Raw genomic sequence first — 25605 nt, forward strand, 5'->3', positions numbered from 1 at the left:
GTATTAAATTACACTTAAACTTTTAAAATCCTGTAATTTCTGATGATCTATATATAACATTTATCTCTTTTCATAGATCTAAATGAAGAGGATTTTCTTTTGAGTAATTACATGCATACTTTTCAAGGAAAAAAACCACAAGGCATTTCCTGTCAGGTAATGTGAACAATCAACACTTGGTGTGGTGTTTTGTGAACATCATCTTGTTATTGAGCTCTGTAATACTCTAGATGTAGTGTCCAATACTTAGCCTTGTAACTATTTTATCTTTAGTTATCGTAGGTTGTTTTGTAGTTGATACGCTTATATCTCTGTGAATTGGAATATAAATGAAAGCGTTCACTGATGCCTTGAGTTGATAAGCCATTTTGATTATGCAAAACATCATGCTCTACAGCCTTTTGATAAGTAACTCTAAACCTGTTAAGTTAATGTACTGGGATTTTCTCTGACAAGACCTATGTTAAGTGCTGAGAACTGTCTGGCAACCTTTAGTGAGGGGCATGTCCCTCATGTTTTTACGTTTGATATAAAAGCATATACTATTATTTCTGACATATCCCTTATAAATTGCATTAGTTAGCCCAGGAGTTCAGGCAATTAAGAATGTCTGAACCTCGGGCCTCCCTGATAGTAATAATAATATAACATTAATTAACAGCCAAATAGTTGCTATTCACCCTGTAATGAAAAATAGTATGTGCGTCAGTCGGGCCAACTCCAGCATCATACTGATTTTTGATATTTTTCTGACAGCCATGAGATTCTCTTTAATCATTCTGATAGTTTTATTTATTAGAAAGTTAAAACTGGCCTTCCTTGGTGCAGTAGATTTATCAATAGGAAGACGGGATACAGTGTCTAAATCGTGAGGGACTGATTTGGTGAGCAAAAGGAGCTCGCGTTCCTCAATCCAGCCTGATACCTGAGACTGTTGGAGGCCGTCCGATGGAGTAGACAGTGGACCATAACTTTTGATCAACCACAGTTTCTACTGGCTGTTCTGACAGTGCCAGAGTCACAATCCTACGCTCCTGAGGGTCCACACCACATTGCCTGAGGGCCTTTAACCAGTGAGCTCTCCCGCAGGGCACAGTGGAGAGCTCTGAAAACAGACAGAGCTCTGAATCTTAGTTTGCCCCTTAGTACCCCTGTGATTCAGGGAGATTTACTTAATCTCTCTCTGCCTCAGTTTTCATGATCTGTAAAACTGGTCTATAAAGAAACTTTATCTCATGGCTGTCCTGAGGATGAAGTGAAATACTTCAGTAAAGCACTTAGCATCATGGCTGGCATTTAGAAGATGCTTAAAACAAATTCAATTGTTGTCCCCCAAGGCTCCTCTCTCCCCCTTCCTCCTCTTTTTACTCTTTGCGAGGGATGGACACTTTCACAAGTGCGGCTGGGAGATTATTTCTGAAATATGCAGTCTCATTCTCCTAAATTTAGATGAGGCCTCAGATACAGTATCTAAGTGAAACATTGTCTGATAGCCAGGAGGAAATGAAGGCTGATTTACAGTAAGAATTCCCAGACATGTGTTGTGCCAAGAGAAGTCCTTCTTTAGGGTTTTAGCAGAAAACCAGAACCATGAAAACCAGAACCATGTCTTAGAATGAAGAAAATAATATATAAAGTTCTTGGAAGAAAAGGGTTCAAGGTAAATCTTTACCAATTTTTTTTGGCATTTTCATTGGCTAAGAAATGATCCTTCTAGAACAGTAACTATTCACTTGTACTATGTAGTTTATCATTAAAGATCATTTGAGAAAATTCATAAGCAGGGACTGACGAGCAGGAGACATCTAATCTAGAAATTCTCATTTTGGAGGGTAGGGGTAGTCTTATCTATCTTTAGTATATCTCTTCATATTCATGGTGGGCATTCAATTGAACTTAACTAATTATGAAACACTTTTTCTGTATGACAAAATACTATAATGAGATACTATTAAGTATTAAGAAATGTTATGCAATTTGTTAATTTTTTAACTCCTTGTGACTGAGGAAAAGTCAAAGCAGTTTACCCTTTGGAAGACGGGGCAGAGAGAGGGACACATTCTCTCGTGTGAAGGGGCAAACTGACCTGTCGGTGACGTCCATAAGAATGGACTTTGGCACAGACTGTAGCCTCTTATCAAGTGAGCAAATGACTTATCGGAGCAATATTTCTCCAAATGTGGCCTGGGGACTGTCTGTGTCAGAATCAGGATATTTGTTAAAAATGCAGACTTCTGAGCCTCACCCCTGTCCAAATGAATTATCATGTCTGGGGGCCAGGAGTAGGTATTTTTATGAGTGTCCTGATGGTGCTAAGTACATGAACCATGAGACTCCATGGCATCCAGACATTTGATGGACACTTGTCTACTGATATGATGCCCCATGCAATTTCGCTTTCCAAGCCCAAACCTGGCTCATGTCTGGTCTGGCAAGACAGTACCCTCATGGAAAAACTGAAGTTGATTTTTGTCTTATATTGTGAGAATGATATATGTTCATTATAGAACATTTAAAGATCATGTAAAAGTAGAAATGATTAAAATAATGAAGAGGTACCTGGGTGGCTCAGTTCATGGAGCATCCAACCCTTGTTTTTTGCTCAGATCATGAACTCACAGTTCATGGGTTTGAGTCTCTCATCAGGCTCCACACTGGTGGCATGGACCTGGCTTGGGATTCTCTCTCTCTCCCCATCTCTCTGTACCCTTCCTCCGCTCACATTCTCTCTCTCTCTCTCTCTCTCTCAAAATAAATAAATAAATAAACTTAAACAAATAATGAATAATATCTTAACAGGGTCAATATTTTCATATGGCTGGCAATTTTACTGAATATCATTAACATGAGATAAAGTTCATAGGATGTAAAACATATTCATAGTTATACTTATCATGTGACTAGGCCTACGAAATATATTTTGGACAATAAAAAACATTCATTATAAAAACTTTTAACATTAACTGAATTTCCAATCAGAAATACTCAACTTGGGGCACCTGGGTGGCTCAGTCCGTTAAGCATCTGACTTTGGTTCAGGTCATGATCTCGAGGTTCCTGAGGTCGAGCCCCATATCGGGCTCTGCACCGACAGCTCAGAGCCTGAAGCCTGCTTTGGATTCTGTGTCTCCCTCTCTCTCTGTCCCTCCCTCACGCATGCTCTGTCTCTCTCTCTCTCTCTCTCTCTGTCAAAAATAAATAAACCTTAAAAATTTTTTTAAGAAAAGAAATACTCAACTAGACATGTTCCTTTAACGTACTTAAAAGAAGAGGAAAGATCTAAGGCATAGAAGAAAGTACTAGGAACCAAGTGGCGGGAGGTAGGAGCAGGAGGTGTTCACGGAATGCTCTTTTCAATAGTGACTTAGCTCCGTAACTATGTCTGACTACTTGGGTCTGGGACAAACCTGCTGGAGAACCCAGCTGGCAGGACAAGCGCTGATGCGGAGAGTTTGAGGCAAAGCAGACTGCCTGGTAACCGTGATCATTACCCCAACCATAAAGAACATCTTGGGGTAACTTGACTCCCAGCATTTATTTTTGTATCCTTGCTCTTATTTGTTCTTTTCTGGCAGCATTCAGTTGATGGCTCAGACCTTTTGTAGCATATTGAAAAGGGTATAAACTATGCAGTAATACAGACTTTGGGCTAATATATTTTCAAAAATGTTCCATGCCTCATTTCTCACGTAAATTCTGAGGTTGCTTTCAGCCTTCAGAGCGTCATTCATATTCATGATAGAAAAGAGGGATAACATTTATTACTTTCAGTGCTGGTGATATTAAGCACTGTCAAGCACCCCCACCCAGGACTGCACCAAAACATTTTCTCCCTAAGCTCCTTCAGTGGAAAAAGTGTTGCTGAGTGAATTCATTTTTAAAAGTATGCCTGCATATGTATGGGTGTGTTAGGTTCTCTTCTAAGGCTTACATCACTTCACACCCATTTCAACCGATTTCTTTTTTGATGGAGACTGCAAGGCTAGGTATTTGAATTCTCAGCTCCCCCTGTAGCTAGGGTGGTCATGGGATCCAATTCTGATCAGTGAATTATAGCTAGAAATGCCTGGTGGTGGAGTGGGTGAGGGGGTTCTTTTCGGGGGGGAGGGGGGGAAGCAAAGCCTCATGAGAAGAAAGCTTTGCCCTTTGCCCGTCTCCCTGCTGGAAGCTGGACATGGTATCTGCTGAGTTAACAGCTGTCTTTCAGCCATAAGGCCAAAGGCACATGTTAAGGATGGTGGGGCACAGGCATGGAGCCTGATTCATCAGCGACATTCCTGAGTTACTGCATCAGCATTGGGTTGCCTATATTTGAACTTCTTGTGGGGAAACATAAGCCTTACACTTGTTTAAGCTGCTGTGATTGGGTTTTCTGTCCTTCAAAGCGGGACGTGTTCCTCATGAATACATTTTGTTTGTGAAATTGCCACTTTTGCTACTGCGGGACCTTGATTGCTCCAAACCTTGCCCACAGGGTTAGATGGTGGCTAGACTCAGCTCTGGTTGTGCCATCTAAACTAGCCTCCTCCAATTCTCGTGCAGTGCAATCAGTATCTAGAGTTGAGAGTTAGTCATTTAGTCTTTAAGAGGAAAACTGGATTAGTAACAGCAGCAACAGCAACAAAAACCTCTTGGCTGCACGCAACCCATTGGCAACGTACAGACTTAAAACTGTTTCGGGTGCAGCACACCGCTGTTGGAAAAATACCGAGGTTGGATCAAAGCGGGACTGCCTTTTGGTGCACTTAACTGAGGGCACTGGACACCGGGTGGCTGGGAAAGAACCTTAAGGTTATGCCGTGATCTGTGAATAAGCAGGACAGGTAGGTCCCTCCTTAGCTTCCATCAGACAAGATTTGGGGTGGTTCTAAACAAAGATTGTGAACAAACGGTAAGGCAGGAAATAAAGAGGCCAGAATGACAGATTGTTTAATAATTTGTTTTTAACGTTAATTTATTTTTGAAAGAGAGAGAGACACAGAGCTCAAGTAGGGGAGGGGCAGAGAGAGAGGGAGACGCAGAATCTGAAACAGGCTCCAGGCTCCGAGCTGTCAGCACAGAGCCCGACGCGGGGCTCGAACTCACGAACTGTGAGATCATGACCTGAGCCGAAGTCGGACGCTTAACCGACTGAGCCACCCAGGCGCCCCAACAGATTGTTTAAATAGCACTTGCAGTGTCAACCAAAAAGTAGTTTTTATGTATGATGTAATATAAAAATGAACAAATTATATTATGCATTGATCTTATCTTCAAGTACTTTCTTATCCATTATATAACTTTGCTACTGTCTTAGTTATCTATAGCTAAATAGCAAATTACTCCCAAAGTTAGGCGTTTAAAACAACAAACATGTATTGTCTCATAGTTTCAGAGTCGGGAGTTTGGGGATAGCTGGCAATTCTAGCTCAGGATCTCATATGAGGTTGAAATCAAAATGTCATCTAAAAGCTACCTGTGGCTGAAGGGTCTGTTTTCAAACTCCTTCCCCCTACTGTAGCCAAGGGTTTGTACTCCTTGCTAATAGCTGTTTGGAGGAATTAGCCCCTCATCTTGTTGACCCTTCCATATGGCTTCTTGAGTATATCATAGCGTGGCACTTGGCTTCTCACAGAATGAGTGATCCAAGGCACAGGGTAAGAAGGGTACCATAATGTCTTTTAAGACTTAGTCTCAGAAGTCATACACCATCACTTCCACCTTATTCTATTTACTATAGACAAGTTATTAAATCCAGCTTATACTAAGGATAGGGGCATTACGACCCACCTTTTGAAGACAGCAATATAGCAATTTAGGAACATATTTTAAAACCACCAGAGCTACCTAATAATATTACAACGTTATAGATGGAGGAGTTTCCCAATATCCCAAGAGCAATATTATAACTCATTTTGCAGGTAGAAAGAATGTAGAGCTCTATTTGTTATAGAAGAAAAATGAAACTTCTTTTTTTAATAGAAGATTTGAAAGAGTGGCTTTAGTTGGTGTTAAAGGAATATTGAATGTTAGTATGAAATCCATATCTTTGTCTCTGGTGAAATGAAATTAAAATCAGAGTAGATTTTCTTATTTTAGTATCCGAAGTCATTCTCTATCCATCTGTCTGTCTATCATCTATCTGTCATCTATCTATCTATCTACCTAATATCATCTATCCATCTATTTATTCCCTCATAAAACAAGGAAAAGAGGTTAAGCAGTTGCCATTTCAACTTTTAGTTTATACAAGGAAAATAAATGCCTGGTTCTAACAAATAAATTTTATGAATGAACTAACTTAAATATATACAGATATTTTCCCATCTTGACCACTTTAAAAGGTCGATAGGAGTTATTTGGGTATTCCTTAGCACAATTCTCATTTTTAAAAGAGTTATAATACAATACAAAAAATGTCTCATGAGCACATTCTGGTAACTTATACTGGGCCAAACACCAAGTACTAGTTGACATCATTAAAATGTAACACAAACCTGAAAATGTTGGCCTAATCCTCTAAAAGTCCACATGCTACGCCCAATGGCAAAATAAAATGCAGGCATTCAGTATGAGCTTCAGTCCCTTGAGCTATTTTGTATTTCTACTTGCTTCTCAGTCCTTGGCTAGGTAGGATTTGTGGGACTTCTGCTTAGCTTTGGACCTTATAGTAACCAAACTTGCTTTACCTTTACATGAGTTATAACTTTTGACTTTGGACTTGTTTAAATTTTCCGTGTCTCAGTTTCCTTATGTGTCCAATGGTGATGAGAAAAACTTCTTATGGTTGTTAAAAATATTAAATGAAACAGCATACATATATTATCCCCAGATGTTCAGTGAACATTTGCATCCTCTCCCTAAACTCCTCTTAATCCTACTGTAGGCCCTACCCTCAAATAAAATTTGAAATTCCCTTCTATTCTATTACAAACTCCATCCAATGCCCCTAGCTTAATACCAGGTACATGGGTTTTTCAAGTAGATGTCTACAGTAAGGAGATTACATGGACAAGTGCTAAACCTAAAATATCCTGTGCTATGATTCCAGATATTACTCAGCTCCAAATATATATGTGGTTTGATTTCACACTCTATCAGATATTCAACAAGGATGCCTATTGTATACCTGATAGTGAAGGGCGTTAGGGGGATTAAGGTCTAGATTGCTTCATAAGCCATTTTCTTGGTTCTAACTCTTTCTACCAACTTCTGGGTATGGATCATGTGTTGGGACTAGAGAAAGTGAAGGATAGTAAGTGTATCCACTCTATATGTAATATATATATATATATGTATGTATAACACCGGCACACATATATTCACCTTTATATGTATGTATTTGATGAAACATTAATCAATGTATTTTGATAACTTGATTATTATAATTGAGAATATGGATCCTTTCCTCACTATTTTACACCTTTGTGCAGTTTTATTTATTTACTTTTGTTAAAGAATGTTAACATCAATCTTGTTTTTCTAATGCTAAAGAGGGTAACTTTTAATGGTGGAGTCTCTTTCCTTAGCAAAGACATGTAAAACCCAGGCATCTGGGTGGCTCAGTTGGTTCATGAGTTTGAGCCCCATGTCAGGCTCTGTGCTGGCAGTTCAGCCTGCTTCAGATTCTGTATCTCCCTCTCTCTGCTCCTCTCCCACTCATACACGCACACTCTCTCTCTCAAAAATAAATAAAGATTAAAAAAAATTTTTTTTAAGACATGTAAAACCTACTGCCAAAGAAATAGTAGAAAACTTCTCCCCAAATCATACTATTTTTTCTGTTTCCCTGTAATTTTAATGCAACGAGAATTGTTTTCTACAGTTCTTTATTACATTTGCCACATGGAAGTGTTTTTAGAGAATATAAAAAAGACTTGTTCTTATTGAAAAGCTTTCTGACTTAAGCATAAAGCGGTACCTTTAAAGAAAGATGAGTCTTTATTGTAAAAAAAAAATTCCCCCAAATTTAGGAATTTTTCCTGAGAGAAAGAAAATTTTGTAGTGTTAAAAAGTGTATCTTTGTGTGCCAACTCTCTCTTGTATTAAAATCCTCAGATCATATTAACCACCGTCCTCTCCTTGTTGGCCATTGCTAAACACAAGTTCAGGAAATGGACATGTTTTAAAGGGTATGGAAAATTTCCAGGACACTCATGTACGTCAGCAAGTCCCGTAGTGTTACGGAACTGAATACACTGTAAGCCCTCTTTACAATTTTTTTTCCAGACTTGCTTTTGGGAACACTGCAAGGTAAATGATACAGATTTATTTGATTATTATTTCCTAAGATGTAATATAACTTGCAGATTCTGTGGCAAATAGCTACTTTCAATAAATCATGTTTCTTGATGTAGGGATGAACATGATAATTTCAAGGCATCTCCTTTCACAGCACGCTCTTCCCAAAGATAATTAAGATGTTAACATCTAAGGTTCTAGAATAGTTTTCTTCTCAACAGTGCCTTTTTTTTTTTTTTTTTTTTTTGCCTAAGGGATAATAGCTATTCTAGGTAGGAAGAAGTGATGAAAAAGTACTGTTTAAATATTACTTCTATTTCCTGAAAAACTAATGTACTCTGCCCTTGCTGGTTCTCATGCCTTCTAAGTTTTTAATAACTAGTTAAATATCAAACAGCTGTAGGAAAAAAAGAAACCCGAATCATCATGAATACAAAAAGGACTTCCTAGATGAAAACGAAGCTATGCATTTGGGAGGACTATGAAATAACTTAATTAGAAACAGAATCAAGAGAACCCGATCAAGAGATCTGGAGCTACCCTGATGCTCTTAGGCTATTAATTTCACATTTCTGTGCCTCAGTTTCCTCCTTTTGAAAGTAAGGTATTGGACTAGATGAACACAAAGATCTTTTTAAGTTCTAATAATCTGTGATCAATAGTAGCTCATTCCTACTTTTTCCTTGATATTCTTCTCAGGTCTAAGAGTTTATGTAAAGTAACAAAAGAAGATACTTATCTAGTTTAATGTCCCTAAACTTATTACAAGAACAATGAATTCCTGTGATCCAAATCCTCATTTTATAGAAGCACAGAGAAGTGAAGTGGCTTGTTCAAGTTCACATGGCTAGTCACGAAGCAGAACATCACAGCAAAACAGTCACTTTGATGTGGAAATGTTGGGGTTCAGAGCCAACAGCCAAGAAAGAATTCTTGCGAGGTCTTCAGTGCAAAAAAGTGGTTTTATCAAAGCATGGGGACAGGACCCATGGGCAGTAAGAGCAGGTGACTCATTATATATCAGTGACTGATATATATTGTGACGGGTGACTGATTATATATTTTTAAGTTGGGAGGGGGTTAGGGATAGCCCAATTCTCTAAGGAATTTTGGAAGCAAGTTTTCCAGGACCTTTAGGAGGATAGCTATTGTTACGAAAAGGTCATTTATTACTGTTTAGTAAAAACTCTGTCATGAGGCCCTTCAGATGTATGTCAGTGTGCCATACACTTGGTGGATGATTGCTAGCATAGATTTGGGGGGTAGAGATAAAGGAAGTTTCCAAAATAATTTTTATATGTTAAAGTAGACTTACAGGACTCTGGGGCGGTCAGGCTACTGTTAAGCTAAGATTGCCTCTTGCCCTTAGCAAAATGTCCTCATCAAGGCAGCTGAGTTCCTAGAGGAACATCACTCTGACTGTCTCAAGGATTTGTCAATGGGCTGTAAGTTGTAAGGAAATTTAATTTTCTTTTGCCTTTGTTTCCCACATCAGCTTATCTGCAGACCAAGGCTGATTCTATCAAGTCAGGGTTTCCCTGACATTTTTATTTCTTGTAGAGATTATAACTCCTCGATACAAGGGTTGTATTTTTTTCTATGTAATTTCCTATATTCATAGCTCCTTGTATGCTAGGAATCTAGTAGATGTTTAATAAAAATTAATGAATTTGTATACTGGCACTTATATTTCCTACTGTGTACATTTTTGGGGGTCAGTCAAAGAATGTACCTAAAGAGAAATATTCCTGTGAATAGTTCTAGAAACTTCTTTGAAATTTCAGAGCAGACGCTATTACGCGGAAAGTAATCTCTGACTTGATGTAATCCAGGCAGCCCCCAGGTAGCCTCAATGTCTTCACATTAAAAGACTGACCCCAACCTGTGGGTAAAGGAGCAAAGAGCAGTCTTCGCTCCCAGACAGAAGTAAGAGAGATGACCATGGAGCTGTAACTTCCTTGTGCTGTGGAGAATAGAGCCCATGTGGCACATTATTCCAAGACCAGAATTGTGAGCACCAAAACCTGCCTGAGACGAAGCAGAAGGAGCCAGAAACATGTATGAGAACTTGAGGACGTGATTTGTATTTATATAGTGGGATAAGACTGTTACATAAAGGGCTTTGTTAGACTTGCGGAATTACACCGCTTAGCTGTTCAAATGCCTGTTAATTCTCCAGGAAGGTTCAGTTCCCTTCCCCACTTTACCTTATGCAATCTTTCTCTCCTGTGAGTAACCATCACATTTTATTTGTACTTCTCACATGACACACATTAACCTTTTCTTCCAGATGTATTTTGAGCCAGCTGTTCAGCTCACATCTCTTTATTGAGCATATTAGAGACCAGGTTTGAGATGTGCAAAATAACTCTGGAACCCCAAAGAGCTCACCCTTTTCTTGGAGGGGACAGGCACAGAAACAGACTACTGATTTTTAAAATCACTCATACTAAGCAATGGCAGACAAATACCTGAATCTCCCAAAGATTATATGCTTAGTAAATGTGTGTTGAATGAATAAATATTTTATAATTCTTCTAGGAGAGTGTATTCTATTTCCCTAATTCATTCAATTGAATATGCATTCAACTGCCTTTTTTAAAATTGTGCTTGACCTTATTTTAAGTATTGGTCCAGCGTTTTATCTTAATTTCTATTATTAAAAAAATAATAAATTTTGTAATTATAATTACATAAGAATACCTAGCATCAACATGGCAATTTTTCCACCAATTATTTTTTCAATCAATATTTCATTTATACAGATGAAATATTTTCTTTTTTTTTTAATTTTTTTTAACGTTTATTTATTTTTGAGACAGAGACAGAGCATGAACGGGGAAGGGTCAGAGAGAGAGGGAGACACAGAATCTGAAACAGGCTCCAGGCTCTGAGCTGTCAGCACAGAGCTTGACGCGGGGCTCGAACTCACGAACAGTGAGATCATGACCTGAGCTGAAGTCGGACGCTTAACCGACTGAGCCACCCAGGCGCCCCCAGATGAAATATTCTCAAATTGTCATTTTAGTTAGTTGTAGTTCCAAGAAAGCAGTAAAATAATCCTCTGAAAAGAGACTTGTTTATTTTTATATGTTTGCATTGATTGATTCTAGTTTATAATTCTTGGTTTTATTACTGTGCATTGAGTTACAAAGTGTTAATTGATCACTGTGACCTTACAAATTATCTTTTTAGAGTATGTTTTAAGTCGTAAATAGACAGTAGTCACTTTTATATAGAAGTGAATGCACATATAGCTTCGAGGTTTTAATAATCTCACCATTTAAAACCAATTCCTTTTGTTTTTACCATGAAGATAACTTTCCTCATTTTTACCCAGTCCCTAGGTATCTTTTTTTTCAAGTGGCTAGAAATAAATTCACAGTAAAAACACTGGGTACTTTCTGCTTGGCAGAAATAGATTTGATTATAAAACCTGTATTCTAGGGGTATCTGGGTGGTTCAGCCGGTTGAGCGTCCAGCTTCGGCTCAGGTCATGATCTCAAAGTTTGTGAGTTTGAGCCCCACATCAGGCTCTGTGCTGACAGCTCAGATCCTGGAGCCTGCTTCAGATTCTGTGTCTCCCACTCTCTCTGCCCCTCCCCCTCTTGCGCTCTGTCTCTGTCTCAGAACATTAAAAACAAAAACAAAAACAAAAAAACCCTGCATTCTAAATATGTTTTTTTTAAATATAGCATTTCTCTCAATTATAGGAGTAATATGTCTTTATTCTAGAAAAATTGGGAAATGCAAACTATTTAAAGAAGGAAAAGAAAGCCACTTAGAGTGGTGTTTATACTTTCTGTGCAAATGTACGTACTGACTTTTTACTTAATAGTGTATTGTGACCATTGAAAAATCATTTCTAAAACCCTAAAATTGGCAAATCTTTGGTAACTAAGTGAAGAGTCAGAAGACTAGGGAGCTGAGAACGATTGTCAAAGCAAAATATATGAAACTATCTGAGGTTTCATTTCAGTGTTCACTATAGCCTTCCTTTAAAATAAGCCAAGATAATTAATTTTAAAAGATCTCTGTTTCCCATGTTGAAGAAATTATATGAAATAGACGTCAAGTGATCAGACTTTTTCTATTTGAATACTTGTTAAAAAGGTCATGAGAGAGGAACAATTCTTTTTTTTAAATCAGAAGAACAAAAAAAAAAAGAACAAAGGGAAATTATTTTACTTCATGCAAAGTCTATCGTTACTTTCCAGCTTCCTTTTCAATTCAGACAGGTGGTCTGGATTTATTTAGTTTCCATAAGCCTAAATTTCTTCTGTGTAAAAGAAGGGATCCTATTGGAAAAAACAATTAAATTCCCCTGTAGTGAAATATGTATGTTAAATAAGATGTGTGTGTGTGTGTGTGTGTGTGTGTGTGTGTGTGTTTGAGGTGTTTAATACATTTACATATTTATATCTGTATATAAATATGTAATACATAAATAAGATAAAAATAATAATGATGTTTTTATATACACATGAAACAGGAGGTATATATATAAAAAAGAATAGGCCTATAAATCTAAGAGTGTCTACCTGATACTTATCCTCCATTGAAGAGTCATATTTAATTTATAAATCAAAACCTTGGGTTTGGTTGGTCTTAATTTGGCTTTCAATCCTAGATAACTAGTAATTATGTTAGCTTCTAAAAATCTTGTGAGAAAGGACATTGGATTAAAAGTCATAATATTTGATTCTCATCCTAGCTCTATTATTAATGAATTATCTTTCTCTGGATAAGCCACTTAGCTTCTCTGGTTTTTCTCATTTTTTAAAATGCTGGTAGACTAGATGTCCAATAAGTTCCATCCTAGTTCATAAAATATGGTTGTAAGACTAATCCAGTTCAATAATTCATTGATGCTATTTTCTAAAAATTATTCTATCATCCTAATAGTCAAGCAAAGTGTCAGAATGAGGTGTATTTAATCTAACACTTCTAACCAAATTTTTACATTATTTAAGGAATATGAACAAAATTAATTAAAGTATATACATACTTATATATGAAAGATACAGAATATACATAGCAAAACATACATATGGGAAATATTATCATTTTATTGGAGAAAATTTAAAAGTCAACTAAATACACTAATTTTCTTATCTCTTCTCATTTTCAACTTCCAATGCTGTTCTTTGCATCATTACATTTTAAAGAAATATATTTTACCAAATCAAGTCTTCATCCGTTTATTCATTCATTCATTTCATATCGTTACTTCAACTAATTCATAGAGAGTACCAACTATCAACAATGTTATAGGTATTAAGGATACTGCATGGTACCTATATGGAAGGTTATGGCTCCTGTCTTCTTCCTTCAGTTTAGAGTCTATGGGGAGGAAAGACATTTAACCAATGATGACAAAAATATAAATCTGAAACTGTGGTGAAAGCCAAGAAGGTAAAAGAATGGGGACCTAATTTGGGCTTGGGAGTCAGGAAAGATCTCTCTGAAAAAATGGCATTTAGTATGAAGTTTCTGGGGTGAGTAGGAATTAACTAATCCAGGAGAAATAGAATAAGCATTCCAGGCAGAGGGAGCAGCATACATAAAAACACTGAGAAAAAAGAGCTCTGGAGATTGGGAACTTAAATATATTTACCTTGTGAGTGTGAAGGGAGCCTGGAAACACAGGTCATACAGACCGAGTCAAGTATTTTGGATTGTATTTAAAGAACACCAGGAAATTTGGAGTAATTTAAGCAAGATGGTAATATCATCAGATTTATATCTTTCAAGGAGAACTCTAACATTTTATTGGGCATCAACTGGAGGAAGGCAAAAGAAAAAGAAAACCAATTAGAGATTTGCAGTTGGGTGGTAACAATGGAAATGGTGAAAAAGAAACAGATTCAAGATACATTTAAAGAACAGACCAAACTCAGTAATGGAACAGACCAAAGTTAGTAATGAAATAAATATAAGTTGACAAAGGAGAGTAAGTGGCAAAGGTGATAATCTTATTTACGGAATGTGCAATACGGTGGAGGAAGATGGCATTCACTGAGTGGAAGAATACCAGATGAGAATCATGTTTGGGGGCTAGAGGTCAGTCTTGATAGGGCTTATAAATCATTTTAGAGAGACGGTTGAGTATGTGAGTCTGAAGCTCTGAAGGAAGCTCTGAAGAAATAAATCGGGAATCATCAGCATTTAAGTGGCATTAATTGTGTGTGTGTGTGTGTGTGTGTGTGTAACGAATGATGAATGATGGTGATATAAGACAAGGGCCCAGAGCTAGTTGTAAAGGATTTAAGCATTTAATTTTGAGAGAAAGGAATTGTCAGCATGTAGGGGTTAGAGAAAGAATGGCCAAACAATTTGGTGAAAGGAAAACCAGAGAACATGGTGTCCCAGAAACCAAGAAAAGAAAGTGTTTCTTGAAGGTCGTCACGGTCAGTATTGCTGGATACCAAGCAGTAATGGAGTTTGGGAATGGTTCATTGGAAAACAAAGGCAATCTAAATGGAATATCAGAAACACAAGCTGATTGCTGAGTACATGACGTGATTTGAAGGGATGAGAAATGAAAGCAATTAGGGGAAGTAAACATAGTTGACTTTTCTGAGAAGTATGCATGGGAAAGGGGGCAGAAAGGGTGGTAAATAAAATATGGTAAATTAACGATGGATCAGATCAGAGCATATTGGAATGCTTTTGGGAAAAGTCCTTTAAAAAGTAAGATGATCACAAAGAGGGATCAGTAGAGGGAAGACGAATAAAAATGTAAACCAAATGTGTCACTTGCCTGATTAGAACAAAATACATGCTCTTCAACTGTTCTACAAAGGCCTCCCTGAGAGCCACTCATTAAGTCTCTGGCTCATCTTATGACCCTCTTCCCTCCTTTCTCTTCCTTGGGGCAAATGCTAAGAATTCTTCCCGGAATTTCAGCTGTAGAACCCCTGCACATGTCTTATCCTCACAGGAATTCTCTTCCCTCTGCTCTTTGCCTAGCTGACCCTTCTCTGTTATTTAAATCATAGTCCTGGAAATGTCCTCCCTGACTATCCGTGGAGCTCAAAACTGTCTCCAAATCTTCACATCTGAACTGAGGTTCAGGCCTCAGTTTTAGTGAACATCCTCCATCAACCAATGTAAATTAGTAACTGTCCTCCCATCTACACTCAGTCATGCTGTTCTTAGCATAGCCTATGGCACATTTTCTTGTTTATGTACTTGTTTATTTGTTTATGGTATGTCATTTCTCTCTAGAATGTAGACTGTATGAAAGCAGGGGTCTCATTTCACATACTCAATGCCACATCCCCAGAATGCATGATAATGTTGGCATATCATAGATGCTCAATAAACTTTCGCTGATTGGTTGAATGGTAAGTTCAATTTAAAAGTCAGTCTTCTTAGAAAACATCTAGGAATTAAAAGGCACATTATGGGGCGCCTGGGTGGCTCAGTCAGTTAAGCATTCAACTTTGGCTCAGGTCACGATCTCATGGTTCGTGAGTTCAAGCCCCGCATTGGGCTCTGTGCTGACAGCTCAGAGCCTGGAGCCTGCTTCAGATTCTGTGTCTCCCTCTCTTTCTGCCCCTCCCCTGCTCACACTTTGTCTCTCTCTGTCTCAAAAATAAATAAACCTTTAAAAAATAGAATAAAAGGCACATTATTGTAATTTTAATCAAATTTAGCACAAATTTATAAATAATAGATTAGGAGACTACAGTGAATAACAATTTTGAAAATATTCTAAAGGATTTCTTTTTAATAGATAATCTTAATGATTCTATATCTCTTATCATAATTTTTATTCTAAGTTTCATCACTCAGGTATGTACTACTTAATAGCAAGAGAAAGCTTTTTGGAAGTAGTTTGCTATTAGAAAGTAGCCAGTCTAGTGTAAAAAATTTACTGTGGATAATCCATTTGGTAGATAAAACATATGTATGAACTCAAAAGTGTATTTACATTTAGCAAACATTTATCAGGCCATGTACTATACTGGACATATGTAATTGAAAAATGAATAAAATGCAATAGACTGATCTCTATTAACTCAAAGCTCCATGAGTGATTAAAGATACGAAAGTTAACAAGACTCTGCTTTAAAAAGGCTATAACACAGTTTGAACAAAATAATGAGAGGTCAGTTTGTTTTAACACCTCTGGGCCATGAGATCTCACTTATATGAATTTAGACACTATACAAATGCTTCTCTTCCTCCTAGGGGCAAATCATTAATATGGAATTCAGTTACCCTGGTATGTAACACCTTTCCCCACATCAAGTGAAAGTCATTTTCACAAAGAAAGGGGAGGGAAAAGGCCATTTTTGATGCCAGTGTTTCAGTGGAGCAATTAAGCATTGGCTGGAATAGGAAGAGGTTGCTATAAGAAAAGAAGTACAACAAAGAAAATTGTGTTCAGTGGTTGTGCAATGTCAGCTTATTATTTCTGGAAGAGCCTAAAGATTAGAAAATGACTCTTCTTGAGTTACAGGGCCTGTAAAACTGAGTAACTCAGAAAATACTGAAGAGGAACACAGGAGAAAATGATACAAAAGTAAACAGCAATAGAAATTGTGTTGAGCTGAGCATGACCTTTGGAAGAGAGGGAAGATTCTGCATATCAAGAAAATCTCATCCCAGGCCTCTCTGAAAGATTAAAATGATTTCAATATTTCCCCATTTATTTAACACAAACAGGTATGGCTTGCTCTGACAAAACGTCACATTTCCTACTTAGGTGCCATTATGCAGAGACAGAGCATCAAGTTTATATTGGCTGCTCAAAGTCATTCTTAAAGACCAAGAACAAGTGCTGAATCTAATGACTGGAAATGTTTGGATGCCAGAGAGCCTTTTCTTGCAAACATTTCTTTGGGCTTATAGTCTCTCTCAAAGGATGGGAAAGCACTATTATAAATATTTTTCATTCAAACATTAATGAGGAAGCAAAGTCATTCACCTTTTGCGAACTGCAGTATCTGTTTAGATGTCATTTATCAGCCATTCAATGGAAAGGATAGGCAAAAGCAGAGAGAAATATTTCTGAGTCCAGCGATTTCTGGATGAGAAAGAAGTATTCCTCTATGTAATACTTCATATCTAATTAACATCACAGAATACAACTATTTTACCAATTAGTATTAAATTTAACATATAAAATATCAGCTTCAAAAATATTGTGAAATTGTTAAGAGTAGGTTATCCTAAATATAAGTAAAAGCAGTATAAATACAAATTTGCCAACATTAAACTCGTGGGAAGCGTTTCTGTACCTCCCGAAGAAATTTTGAGTCATAAGCGTTACTAATTATTTTATCCATATTTTTTGCTATAATAAACCAGTGACACTTATATACTACAGTATAGAACAATATGGCTGTCTTTTTTTTCCTCAGTGTGTATCTAAAAAGCAAGAAGCAATATTCAAAGAAAAGTATATTATTTGAAAACATTTCATGCTTGAAATAAAATGCTGGTTTACCAGAAATTTCCAAAAGAAAAAATGAAGAAAAATGAAGAAAATTTAAATTCTGTTTTTGTTTTTTTGTGCATACCATCAGTCTGTTCCAACAACTTGCAAGTAGCAACTTTAAACCTCTTATTCCTTCTTTGTTATCCTGCAAAGACCTTGCGTCTTTCCACTATTTCACACTGAGCACAAGCATATAGATGGCACCAGATTCAATCCATTTTGTTGCATTTTGAAGTTAAAAAAGAAGGTTAAAAAAATGCCCTACTTTAGTATGACTGGCTGGTTGTAATATATTTTACAAGTTTGAAACCAAAAAATTGTCTGCTTTCAAGTTATTGCTTAAAATTGTCTCAGGCTACAGGTTTTGAGGTCACATTATTAATTTTCTCATATTTATGATCTCAACACATTTTAAATTTAATCTTTTGTGAAGAATAATTTGTCCCTACCTTGAGCTGTGTTTGTGCTAGGCTGTAAGATCAGGCGGTGACCCAGCGGAATCAATGGGGATGTTAAAGAGACTACAGAAACTGGTTTGGACCAAGAAAACCAGGGTGCCGAGTCTGAATGAGATAAAACACACATTAATAAACCTCGGTAAGTAAGAAGTCAAAAAGCTGCCAAAAATTCTTTGAGAAAGAATTTGAGTAGCATATATAAAATGAAGACCATTTTGATAAGGTCTTAAAATAACCATTAAATCTTCAGGGTTTTTAAATTAGAAATTTATTTGTGAAACAGATATCCTTACCCTATTCCTGAATTTTGCTTTATATACCATATCTCCTTCCCTTCAAGACAAGACTCGGGGATAGCGTGGGAGAACGAGATAATAAGGGTCCTAATTGTTCATTATTCCCATTCTTTGGCCACGGGAAACAGTATTTTTCAATTTTTATGTGAGTGCAGCAAAATGGCATGTCATGACATGCAACTTTGAAGTTCATTTATTTATTCACAATTACATGCTATTAATCATAATCTTTGGTTTACATCAATGAAACATTTGAACTGAAAGAGATTCTGTGATATGGTATAATTTCCATACATGGGTCACATGTATTTCTATTTTCTGTAATTGTTTTATATATTCCTAGAAATTTCATCAGACCCTTCACCACATGTAAAAATATAGGTCTCACTAATCAACTCCATAGTATTAAAGATATACTTTCTTTTTGTTGTTCTCTCAGTCTTGTTCTTCCTTTTCCAAAGTATTTCACTATGAGAAACACTTTATGCATAAATCTATTTATAGACTGATATCAGAAAAAAATTAGAATACCAGTGGTATTTCAGCCCATGTCCACTGAGATTTCATTTTTTATTTACGTACAGGGAATAATTCATTTACTTTCTTATTATGCTCTCTATACACATTATTTCCAAAAATCAAAAAAAAAAAAAAAACTTAAGAATACAAGCACACCAGGACACCTGGGTGGCTCAGTTGGTTAAGCATCCAATCCCTGATTTTGGCTCAGGTCATGATCTCATGGTTTGTGCGATCAAGCCCCATGTTGGACTCCACACTGACAGCACAGAGTCTGCTTGGGATTCTCTCTATCCTTCTCTGTCTCTGACCCTCCCCTCGCTCTCTCTCAAAATAAATAAATAAACATTAAAAAAAGAATGCAAGCAGACCATACCATGTTTCTATGATATGGGGAATTTTTTAGTTTGTAATTTTTCTAAAATATCTTTTAGTATACTATTTGCATGTGGCTTTCAGTCAGTGTAGCCAGACTATATATAATCGTCACATACAGCTTCAAAATCTTTTAGGTCAATCTGTTCTTACAAAACAAATCATTTACTATACAAAGGATTACTCTTTAAAGAATTGCAATTTAAATTATTTTGTGAAGGTAAATGAATTCCTGGTTTGTCCTGTGATGTTCATTCATTTCTACTATATCAAAGGAAGTATAAAATCCATATTATATTCTTAACTGATTTTTCTTTGTAATTCAGAAGATGAAGATGAAACTTTAATTTCCTGTATGAAATTAACCAAATCCCAAGAAAAGAAAATTAGTAATGTTAGCACAAGGGGAAAGGAAGAAATGGAGAGGAGATTGGATTCTATTTCTGCATCACTGGTTAGATCCAGCATTTCCACTGGAGGCGATATGGCAGAAATGTTATCACACAATGAAGGTGAAGTTCAGATGTGGAACAGCTGGAAGCTTTTTCCAGAAACCCCTCTCTGGACATGTGTTGATTTTCAAATTGCCCAAGTTGGACCCTGGAATGACTGTTCGCGCTGCACACACCACCCACAACTTAAGTCTTCTTGTACAGATATGGATCTCCCATATTCTTGGGTAAGTTTGTAAACTGAGGAAATGCACTGTCTCATCTCGATGTTTGTACGAGCAAGAAAGAAACAGATAATAAAAGTGCTAATCAGTCAACTGTATCAGTGTCAGGAAAAGTTACCAAAACTAGAGTTGTCTTTCCAGAAAGCATTGCAGCTCTTGTGACTTTTGCTATCACGTTACTATAGTCTGTATATATATTCCTTGTGTTCAAATAAACTACTGCACGATATTTTTAAGATAATTTTTTTAGTTGAAAGAAAACTTTGGATGTTGATTCAGCTCAAGAAGGTGTGGATTGAATTGTCTAAATCACTGCTGTGGTCATGAAGTTTCTGTGACAAATAATAGCTAATTTAAATGAGCATTTTTTTTGTGCCTGCCATTCCCCTAAGCACTTCATTCTTTTATTTAAATCTCACAATAATCCTGTATGGTAGGGAATGCTATTTTAATGCTAATTCCCCCATTTTATAATTGAGACAAATGAGACACAAAACGATAGCAATAGGTACAGTGTCACAGAGCCAACAAAAGTGGAACCAAGATTAATCATACACTGAGGATCCTGCTTTTAGCTAATAGTGTTTCCCATCTACTGAACTAGGCCCTAAGGCTATATGGTACAAGAGAAAGAGTGTGGACTCTGGAGTTACAGAAATTTGGGTTTGGATCCAAGCTCTTCTATTTGTTTAGCTTAGGCAAAATATTAAAACATGTTCATCTTAATTGTATCAATTGTAAAATGGAAATAGTAATATTAAATTCATGAGGTAATTAGGAAACTGAAATTAAATAGTACAAATATTCTAGCACTTAAGAGCAATTTTTTTTTCACCTTGGTTATAAGTTACTAAAGGCACATGTTATATACCTTTATTTCTCTACAGTTCATGGTCATTTGAGCTTGTAGGGAGTGAATGGAACAACTTTGTGAATGCAGGAACCCTACTCTACACCACTTGGCTTTAAGAATCAGTCTCTCATTAGAGGCTATATTTCATGGTGCATTAGCGCTCTCTGAAGAGGCTTGGAGTCTTTTTCCTCTTTTAAGATTTGTGTATTAAGTTAGGTCTTTGCAGACTAGTGCTAAAGTAATCTGTGTTCAAAGTACCACATTAAATATTACAGGTGTCTAATAGCTGACTCAGAACTGATAAAACTGTCCAACATCAATTATTTTTAGGAATGTCTCTCCCAATTCCTTAGTCTTCATCTTCTCCTGTGGGGCTTCTGGGCTTTGCAAGCTTCCTCCCGGAGCACTTTCTCGGAGAGCAGCTGATAATATAATTAGGATCTACTTCTGAAGACTCCCCCTGACAGCTTTAGAATCAGGATCAAGAATAAGGACTACTCGGCAAGTAGCAAAGCTGATGTATAAAAATCTAAATTCAAATATTCAGAGCTTCTTTCAAGAATAACATCTGGATTCCTTAACTTGGTGTTTCTGGATTTTAGCAGTCTGACCTCAGTCTAACTTCTCAACTTGATCTAAAGCTTCCTTATGGAAAACTTGTGCTGGACTGCCAAACTGAATGATCTGCTTCTTCCAAATGACTGTCTCGCTCTTTCCTGCCTCTTTATCTTTGTGTTTACGTATCAGCCTCTGCCTAGCGTGCTATTCTTGCCGTTAACCATTACCCTATCCCTCAGATTACTTTGTCCTTTAGAAACGCTACCTGGGTCGTGCCAGATAAAAATAATTGCTTCTTCCTTTGAACTTTTTAGGGAACTTAAAGGCATTTTTCTTTCATTATATATTTTTAAAACACATATTGGCATCACTTGTATCAGTTCACAATATTAGACACTAGGGAATACAGAGCCAAACAATACATACACTGCCCCTGTCTTCATGGACCTTACTGAGTACTACTCTATGGTAGAATTAGTTGGGCATCTGTTTATTTCCTACAAATACTTGTCTTTGTATGCTCTCTAATCCCTAGAGTATTATGGGAACTCAATAAATACTTGAGTAGCATTTCCTCACTAAATAAATGGAGTTTTAGAAACCAACAGACTTTATTTCCATAGATCTACATGGAACATTTATCCTTATTCTTTTAACTATTCTCATATTAATCCAATCTATATAAACTCAGTTATCATGCGTATGTGTTTGTGAATGTGCGTATAGATCTAAGTATATATACAGAGTAGCATTTTTCTTTTCTTTTTGGTAGTTTTGTCTATTATAGTTCATACCTAAATGATTAAGTAAACGAATCTTATCTGCAGAAGGTCAAACATATCTACAGAATACACACAATTTCAGATGATAACATTCAGCATTTGTGACAGGAAAACCTCTCTGGATTTGGAGAAAGGGTTCAAGAACATGTTAGAGTTAAATTGGTTTGGTAAACTTAATGAGACCACTTACACTCAGGGATTTGAGACATAGAATGAAAGGAGTTGGATGAGTGCAAATTATTATTTTTATATTCTACAATATATTCTATAATAATACCAACTGAAAAATACCCAGTTTCATTTTAGCATAGCTGGTATTTTTTTCTGTAGTAATTGCAGGGTTATTACTTGGGTTATACTTTAACTTTCATTCTATAGAAAGTACAGAAGGCAAATAGTGTTGAGGGAAAAGTTTTGCTTCTGAAATGAGTGTTACTTACCATCAATGGCAAGTAGTTAGAGGTGACATTTTTGCAATTTTAAAGGGTAAAAGTATGACCATATTTAAAAAAATATGTACCAACATATACAGATATGCTGGAGCTGAGCCAAACCCCCACATTTCAAGGGAAATAAACCAATCCACAAAGACGCTAGTTTCTCCTTAACTTCAAATATTTCAGCAATAGTAGATTCCAGTTCCTTTGATGCCATTATCAAAGCAGAGTTTTCAGGTGGCCTGAAACTGACTTGTCTTGCAGAAAGTTTTTATTCACCCTAGTCTGATTCTCGACTAAGCCCTGCGGGCTCATACTCTCAAAGTTGGTTCTGATAGAACTGGGTTTAACACCGGTTCTGACATCGCCTGCAGAGTGAGCTTAGGCAAATTCTCTACCCTCTTTAACCCACTAATTCCAGTTCTGTGCATTGCTTTCCAACTCTGCTCATCCCCTTTCTTCTGAGTGAATTTGTGTGTGCTGAAAACACCCATTTGTAAACCAAGATTATTGATGTCTATCATGCAAGGCTGTTGGGGGAGATTAAAGAAAATGGTGCCAGGACTCAGTTGATAGCCGATAATATTTATACCCAAACCAAAGAATCTAGAGGCTTGTGCTAGACTTGGAAAGAAGCAACATTTTATTCAGTTGAGATGCCATAAACAAACTGAAGCCAGACAGGGAAATGTATTATTTGTGAAGGGCTTCTCACAGTAGTCAACAGGAGAGGAACGAGACATACACAGATATTTAACGCGCAGTTTAGTTGTTTGCAAGGTCTGTGGGATCTGGGGCGTGGGGAAAGATATGTGATTATGGAATTGATATAAACTGAGAAGGGTGATGCCAGATTTATGAAAGTGTATACTCCACAAGAAAAGTGTGAAGAGAAAAACTACTTAAGGATGCAGAGCTCTTTTTTTCATATCCGAGATGAGTGGTGTAGAGAGGGGGTTTCAGATGGCTTTAAGAAAGGTAATAGTGAAGGTAGCCAAAAATAATATTTGAAGCCAAGTGTTTACAATCAATTTACAAGAAGAGTGATTGAAGGGTACTTACAGTGTAGCTCTGCATGCTAAGAGCTTGAAAAATCTTAACAAAAGAGGGAAGTGAGTTAGAGAATTGGTCGGGAAGAAGAGCAAGAAAGAAAGAAAATTTGTGTGTTGCAGAGGAGGTGAGGCCTTCCTTGAATACGATGTCATGATAATAGCAAACGTATTTTTCAAAATCTGGGATAATTTTTCAGATTTATAAGAGAGATAAATTATTTTTATAATGTTAAGAAATGGAAGTAATCTTGACATGAAAAGGGGGAGCAGATATGCATTTCTCCCTTGATATTCCAAAATATTTTATAAAAATAGAATGATATATTTAAAAAGTGATAATAACAGAAGCTCTTTCAGGAAAGAGGAAAGTAAAGGCCTGAAGGAACAGAACAGAGACTCAGAGCACAGGATCATTCAAGTGCAGTGTGGATAGAAAAATAATAGTGAGAATTGCATAAAAATCGAAGAAAAATGAGTAAAGTTTATATACAGAATCTCAGGGTGAGAAAATAAACAGAGTTCTACTTAAAGCATCTTAAGGTACATAAGAAGAAGACGAGAAGAGTAGAGATCTGAGGTCTTCTTGGAGTACTATGAGAACCTGTCAAAACTGTGCCAGAAGAGAAAGTATGGATAGTGGAAAATTTCTTTATGGAACTGTTTCAGCGAGAGGAACAGGATGTCTGCTGATGCTCGCCGAGAAGTAAAGGAACAACATGTCTTACAATTAATCGTTGAAATGGGAAGTAATGTATGCTCTAATTATTGACAAGGGGAAATGATCTTGGGACGCACAGACCCACTGCTAAGTTGGTATAAGAGTTTTTATACTGACCAAGAAAACTGATCTGTGAGAGAAAAGTGACCAGTACATGCTATTTTTGCGTGTCTAATTTCTCTTTTCTCAGCCTTGGCAATCTCTCCCAGTCTCTGACCAGAGTCTACTTCCTTCAATCAAAATGACACGTCACTACCAGTTTAATCTACCAGATCAATTTACTTGACTACCTGATTAACGATTCTAAAGCTCAAATCTAATGTTACTGCACCCCTCGCAAACCTTTAAACATCTTCTCAACACCTACAGGATTAAATGCAAACTCATTCACCTAATCTCCCTTAACTAGAACCCCACAAATCTCTTTCACACACATACTCTGCTATCAACAAGGTGATACCACCCTTTTGCCAAAGACTGATTTTTCTCCATCTTCCTAGCTTTATTTATACTGTTTCCCCATTTAGTCCTTCCTTTCTTCTCTACCTATTTGATGAATAGTATGGAAGTTTAGAAGTGTTGATGGATAAGTAAGAATCCATGGTGTACACTTTGAAGAAAAAAATATGGATATGGAAAGGAATGAAGATTGGGACGACCAGTAAAAAGAGAGTAAGGAAACACACGGCTTAGGGGGGAAAAAGGCAGCATTAATTTCAGAGATTCTATTATTTTCTTTGTCCGTTAGTGATGTGAGACTCCTACCAAAAAGTCTCTGTGGTCCCACTGAATAACGCAGGCAAAGAAGACTGCTCACGAATCCACCCAGAGGGAGGTGGGCTATGAACCATCTATGCATAATTTCTCATAGTTTCATGCCCCTGTGTTCAACTGTGACAACAAAAACCGTTTAACTTTTATCTGCTGACATTGGAATTACAGTAGTATGGAAAGAGAATATGATTCAATGAGTAGATTTGGACAATTTTGAAAGGGAAGGCAAAGTAAATAATCTGTACTGAGAAAATCAAAAGGAAAAATAGAAAAATGTGATACCAAAATACCAAAAAATATCTATATTTACTACACTCTGCACTGAAATTGATGAACCTGAGCATTGAGATTCTAAAAATAATTTTAAAAGCCTAAATAAACAAGAATAAATTAGTTAATTACAAATATTTTACGTGACAAATTTTTAACTGTAGCC

General features: G+C 36.7%; 1 protein-coding gene across 1 annotated transcript in view; it reads left to right on the forward strand.

Annotated features, from left to right (window-relative positions):
• SAMSN1 (SAM domain, SH3 domain and nuclear localization signals 1) overlaps positions 1-25605 on the forward strand; it is a 132583-nt gene that overhangs the window by 30027 nt on the left and 76951 nt on the right. The window contains exons 5-7 of the mRNA XM_027077526.2: positions 77-156; positions 18142-18268; positions 19646-19998. Of these exons, the coding sequence (XP_026933327.2) occupies positions 77-156; positions 18142-18268; positions 19646-19998 (560 nt within the window). The remainder of the gene's footprint in view (positions 1-76; positions 157-18141; positions 18269-19645; positions 19999-25605) is intronic.

Source organism: Acinonyx jubatus, chromosome C2 (assembly GCF_027475565.1).
Source record: "Acinonyx jubatus isolate Ajub_Pintada_27869175 chromosome C2, VMU_Ajub_asm_v1.0, whole genome shotgun sequence".
Lineage (NCBI taxonomy): Eukaryota > Metazoa > Chordata > Mammalia > Carnivora > Felidae > Acinonyx > Acinonyx jubatus.